Source organism: Nannospalax galili, unplaced genomic scaffold (genome assembly GCF_000622305.1).
Source record: "Nannospalax galili isolate Female #2095 unplaced genomic scaffold, S.galili_v1.0 scaffold410, whole genome shotgun sequence".
Classification (NCBI taxonomy): Eukaryota; Metazoa; Chordata; class Mammalia; order Rodentia; family Spalacidae; genus Nannospalax; species Nannospalax galili.
The window spans coordinates 510,189-516,292 of NW_008329143.1; the positions used below are offsets into that span (position 1 = coordinate 510,189).

The window sequence follows — 6,104 nt, forward strand, 5'->3', positions numbered from 1 at the left end:
TGGGAAAACTCGGTCACTGCCCTATTATCTGGCCACCAGGAGCAGGGTTGAGGTGACCACCGAGGTCATGCACCCAGGGAAGGGAGTTTTGCAAGGTCCCTAAGAGCTCTCAACCTCTCAAAGAAACGGATTCTTTTGCAGCAGGACAAAATCTCCTTCAGTCACAGTGATTCAGCAAGTCTGAGCCGAAATGGCCAGGCCTGTACTTTGCCCGCCCCATTCCTTGCAAGGCGACTTCCCAGGGCTGAGCGGCACAGGCAGGATGGGCAGGTCCAGCTTCCATCGGATATTTCCACTTTGTACAGAGGCCCCACGGCAGGGGCAGATGAGCTAGCCTCGACGTGCATTCAGATCCTCACAGCCCCTCTCACCCCTGCCTCCACTTCCAGATTCAGGGGTCGCTTCTGCGGCCCCAGCTGCCTCTCCCTTCCTCTCACTTGGCCTTGCCCTCTGCCCAGCGCCCTAGGGTACAGTTAACGGACCCCACCCTTGCTGGCCTCCCAGCTCAGTGGGCAGGGCCCAACTGCGTATAAAGCCGCAGGTGCTCTGCGAACCACTTACACAGAGTGCCCTAGCTGCAGCCCCTTAACATCTTCTGTTCCGGCCCTGGGCAGGTCGCCCTGGTAACCAGCAGTTCAGCCAATCAGCACCTGGTACTACGCCTGCTCTTTCTCTTCGCCTCCCCCCACGCCGCTGGAGCCATGGCAGGTGAGTGCTGTGCCACCTGGACTCTGGAACCTGGTTCATCTGGGAGGTGGATGCAGGGGCATGCCTTGAGTTTTGTTCCTTGACTCAAAGAGGAAAGTGAAGAGATTAGGGCTCTGGGATGCGCTTTGGAAGTCCCTGGTAGAAGGCGAGCGTCCGCAGCCCACTCCCCAACCGCCCACGGGCCAGTCAAGGGGGCATTGTCCCTGGAGCAGAAACTCCGTCCTGGCCATCTGAGGCCGTGGCTGGCCCACTCTCCACACCTCGTTTGGCCTAGAGACAGGGTCTCATGTGTCCCGGGTTAGCACTGAACTTGCTGCATAGCCAAGCTTGTCCTTGAACTTCTGGTCCTCTTGCCTCCACCTCCTTAGAGCTGGGATCACAGGCGCGCAGCAGCAGGCCTGGTTCATGCAGTGCATTTAAACGTATATATTAAACATATATATAAAACATATATGTTTTAAGCCGGGTGTGGTAGCACACGCCTTTAATCCCAGCACTCGTGAGGCAAGGCCAGCCTGGTCTCCATAGCGAGTTCCAGGACAGCTGGGGCTACAGGGAGACCCTGTCTCAAAAAAGGCAAAAAAAAAAAGAATATATATATATATGTATATATATATATATTTAATAAAAATAAAAAAGGTTTTGGAAGAGGAACTACTGTGCTTTCTTCTATGGCTGTCCCCTGGGCACTCATACGTTCTCCTCTAATTAGGATAGGAACTATTTTGTGGGGCCGGAGAGATGGCTCAGCAGTCAAAAGCACTTGCTGCTCTTGCAGAGGACCTGAGTTCAATTCTCAGCACCCATGTCTGGCAGTGCATAGCTGCCTGTAGCTTCAGCTCCAGGGGCTCTAGCGCCCTCTTCTGGACAATGTAGACTTAAACATCTGGTACATTTGTTTGCAACTAGCAGGCGCAGAGTGCCCCAGTGGGTTTGAGACTTGTCCTTCTTATATTTCTAGCAGGTTTCCCTTGATTTGCTTATTCTTCCTGCCAACCAGGTCATATGGGTAATAAGTCTACTGCTATCCTATCATTATTAAAACCCTTTCTTAGGCTGAGGCGGGCAGATTACCATGAGTTGTTGTTTGTTTGTTTTTTTTTTCTTTTTCTTTTTGAGACAGGGTCTCCCTATAGCCCCAGCTGATATGAAACTCACTATGTAGTCCAGACTGTCCTCTAACTCACAGAAATCTGCCTGCCTCTGCCTCTGGAGTGCTAGGTTTAAAGGTGTGCACCACCATGCCTAGCTGATTACCATGAGTTTGAAGCCAGCTTCGACTGTATGGTGAGTTTCAGGTCAGTCAGGAGTACAGTGTGAAACCCTGTCAAAAAAAAGTAAGCTGGGCATGGTGGCACACATCTTTAATCCCAGCACTTGGGAGGCAGAGGAAGGAAGAGCTCTGTGCCGTTGAGACCTACCTGGTCTACATAGAGAGTTGCAGGCCAGCTGAGGCTACAGGGAGACCCTGTCTCAAAAAGACAGAAAAAAAAAGAAGTAAAAGAAACCAACAAAGCAAAACAAGACCCTCTGCCTCTTTTTGTCAGAAAGTCTCTTTCTTGCTGTTCCTCATTCATTGGGGCTTCTGAGGTGCTGGGACTACAGGCGTGCACCACCATGCCTGGTTGTGTGGGACATTTCCTACTCAAACCATAATGAGTTAAACCCAGGGCCTGTAGTGTGCAAAACTCACACTCTGAAGCTCCAGGGCATGTCCAGCCTCGTTCGTTGGTTCTTTGCTTATGGCTGAAATAAATAATGCTATGATTTCAGTCCCTCGCCAACATTTACACTGGGCTGGGGAGATGGCTCGTCAACAAAGTGCTTGCCATGCAATCATGAGGACCTGAGTTCAGATTCCCATGTTAAAAAAAAAAACCTGGGTGGCATGTTTTTATAATCTCTGTGCTGGGCAGGGAGACAGGAGGATCCACTAGGCTTTCTCTAAGATCTATGATCTCTCTAGCCACGTGTGTTTGGTTTTTTACAGTACTTCCCACTGAGTGGCCTTTTAGTTACGTTTCTTCCCACTGAGTGGGCTTTTAGTCCAATTAGGTAGCTCTTGATTGCCCCTAAGATAAGAGTGCCACTACTGCACCAATGTCATATGCTGTGCTAGTCATTGATATGGTTATTTGGTCTTGAAGCTGGGGTTAGACCATTGATGTTTCCCTTGGCACCTTCATAGCACTCTCCAAAGCTATGAGAGCTCACCTTCAGGGGAAGTGGTTGCAGATCAGTTGCAGCTCTATTCCTCCAAATTCTGTGTCCAAAGTATGTCCTGTCTTCAGCAGTAGGGTCTTACCTTCAAGTTCTGGGAGGCCATCAAGGGCTGTGGCAATAGCCTGTGTAATTTTGGGAGTCTCTTGGACCACCCTGGCCAACAACTATGGAAGGTTTCTCCTGTCTGACACTGTTCCTTGTTATGTAGCTTTTAGCTATACACATGGGCTCATGTATAGATATTGTATGTATAATTTGTCATTAGGTTGTTGGACTAATATGAGTCCCTCTGTTTTTTTTTTTAAATACTAGCTAGGCATTATCTCTCCTCTCCCTTCCCCCATCTAACCATTCTGCCATGGTGTCCCCATTTAAAGTGTTCCCATTTTCCCCATCTCTCCCTCGATAATACTAGTTTCCTATGGTCCCACCTCTCTTGAATTCCTTCTTTTCCTTTATCCCCAAAGGAATAACCTTGTATAACCCCCCTTTCCTTGTATAACCCTCCTTCTCCCCTCCCATTTAAATAACCCCATTTTTAATTGATTATTTTTTGTATTTCATACAGAACATCCCAAACAATCTTAATCATCTTTATACCCCCATCCCAAGTGGCACCCTCCCATAACCCCCCTCACTGGAGCCCATATACTCTGTCATCCCTGTTACTGCTCATTGTGTTGTCAGTGTCCCCAGCTGTTCCCCAGTGCAAGTCCACCCTCTGAGTCTAGTCAGCCTCTCTAGAGTCCCTTGTCTTAGGAAGAACAGCTCTTCTTCATCTAGTAGCAATCAGTTGCCAACATTCCTTTAGATAAGATTGGGGTCTGCTGTTCATTTTCCCAGTTCTATGCTGAGTTACTGTCTGTCTGAGCTTGCATGAGACTTGTGAATGCCGACACATTTGCCATAGAACCATATGAGCAGGTTCCCAGGAGTTTGTAGGACTCTGTTTCCATATGGTCATGCTCATCCTCCGTGGCTCTTACAGTCTCCCACTCCCTCTTCCACGATGGTCCCTGAGCCTTGGGTGAATGAAGTTTAATAAAGGGGTCCTGTCCAAGGACCATTATTTAACAGACTTGATCTCTACACGTTGGTCTTTTGTGACCCTTTGTGTTTCTGGCCCTCCGCTGCATGAGGATCTTCATTATTGAGAACCAATTCCTTAGTGTCCTCTTCTTTATCCCTGTTCTGTGTTCATAGAGCCTTGGGTGTAGAGGTTGCATTGTAGATGTGTCCCTTAGGCCTGTAAAGAGCCCAGTATTTCTCCTTTAGTAATACCTGTCTTCTACTGTTCTTTTTTACCAGGTTCTTTCTTTCCCTTTACCTCCCTGGTTCCTTTTCATTATCCTGGTTCCTGTAGTTACATCTGGACACATACTCACATATAAGGATTTGGTTCTAGGATTCACATATGAGGGAGACCATACATCATTTGTTTTTCTGAGTTTGTGTTACTTCACTTAATATAACAGTTTCTAGTTCCATCCATTTACCTGCAAATTTAGTGATTTCATCATTCTTTACTGCTGAGTAGAACTCCATTATGTAAATATATCACATTTTCGTTATCCACTCGTCAGCTGAGGGACACATTTGCCTAGCCATCTTGCCAGTCCTGGACTTCAGGTTTTCAGATTAGGGATGCTCATTTGGCAATCTTGACAAATATTTCCCAGTCTGAGAACTGAGGTCGGAAATGTATCTGGTCCCCAGCATAAGGGATCCTCGCTCAGCCTGTCACCATTTTCTTTACATGCTTTGTGCGTGTCAATAGTGAGAAGAGTCCTGATTGTACTGGCACACCCAGAAAAGACATCATTCAACTATGCCATGAAGGAGGCTGCTGTAGAGACTCTGAAGAGGAAAGGATGGGAGGTGATGGTGTCTGACCTGTACGCCATGAACTTCAACCCAATTGCTTCCAGAAAAGACATCATAGGTAGGAGCTTCCCTTTCCAGGGGATGGTGGGACCCACGGCCCAGTCTCAGCTCCTCTTTCCTCCTGGCAGGTAAACTGAAGGATCCTGAGAACTTTCAGCTTGCTCCCGAGACTGCTCTAGCCTACAAAGAGGGCCGCTTGAGCCCAGATATCGTGGCTGAACAGAAGAAGCTGGAAGCTGCGGACCTTGTGATATTTCAGGTATGGTGGGGACTGGACATCCTCAGGAGGTGTGTCTGTTATGGTCTTAGGCTTGTCACCTAATTAGCTTTGGGACTTCAGAACTGTCACTTCTGAAACACAGCACACTCTCTGTGAATAAGTTTGTCACTTCATAGGTGTCTGTCCTTCTTTATTTATTTGATGTATTTATTCTGATTTTCTGTATATGAGTGTTTTGCCTGCATGTATGTAAGTATACTCAGGTTGTGCAATGCCCATGGAAGCCAGAACAGGGTGTTGGATAACCTGAAAATGAAATTATGAACAATTGTTAGCAGCCATGTTGGAGCTGGGAACTGACCCAGTATTCTAGAAGAGCAGCCTGTGCTCTTAACTGCTGAGCTATCTTTCCAGCTCTTTTTACTTTTTAATTTTTATTTTGATCTTTTTGAGATGGGGTCTCCCTGCAACCCCAGCTGGCCTGGAACTCACTATGGAGACCAGGTGTTATGGAGCCTGGGACTACTGAGAAAAGACCACCAGACTCAATTCAGATCGGGATAAGATTTTATTCAAGCTAGCTTGGACTGCAGTCTCCCTATGGGGTTAGTGCTGCAGTGGGGAGGGAGAAGAAAAGGGGATCTTTTAAAGCTAAAAACTGCAAAAGGAATGTTGACAAGGTGGTCCCTGAATAGCGGGGAGTCATGGTCTACATGTCAATGTACCCTAAAATAGCAAAACAAGCAAGTTACAGAAGCCAAAATCAGCAGTTAGTCATATCATAACAATTTTGTTTTCTATATGTCTAGAAAGCAAATGGCTGTGGCAGCATTCTCCTGGGAGGAAAGGAGGAAAGGGGTCAAGGTTTCTTAAAAAGAATCCTTGAGCTAGAAATTACACTATGGCTAAGCTTTTAAGATGGCTACTTTATCCAAAATGGAGTCAGTTTGGTCAGTACAAACTGAACAAATTCCCAGAAACTTTGTCAAGACCAAACCATGAAGAAAGAGAAAAATCTGAATTGACTTATCATTAGTAAAATAATTGAACCAGTAATTTAAAAAAGAAT

The 6,104-nt window shown here is 46.7% G+C and overlaps 1 protein-coding gene across 1 annotated transcript in view; it reads left to right on the forward strand.

The window, feature by feature from the left end:
- Nucleotides 1–248: 248 nt before the first annotated feature.
- LOC103734703 (NAD(P)H dehydrogenase [quinone] 1) overlaps nucleotides 249–6,104 on the forward strand; it is a 14,072-nt gene continuing 8,216 nt past the window's right edge. The window contains exons 1-3 of the mRNA XM_008833768.2: nucleotides 249–708; nucleotides 4,709–4,873; nucleotides 4,944–5,074. Coding sequence (XP_008831990.1) covers nucleotides 702–708; nucleotides 4,709–4,873; nucleotides 4,944–5,074 — 303 coding nt within the window. The 5' untranslated portion in view covers nucleotides 249–701. The remainder of the gene's footprint in view (nucleotides 709–4,708; nucleotides 4,874–4,943; nucleotides 5,075–6,104) is intronic.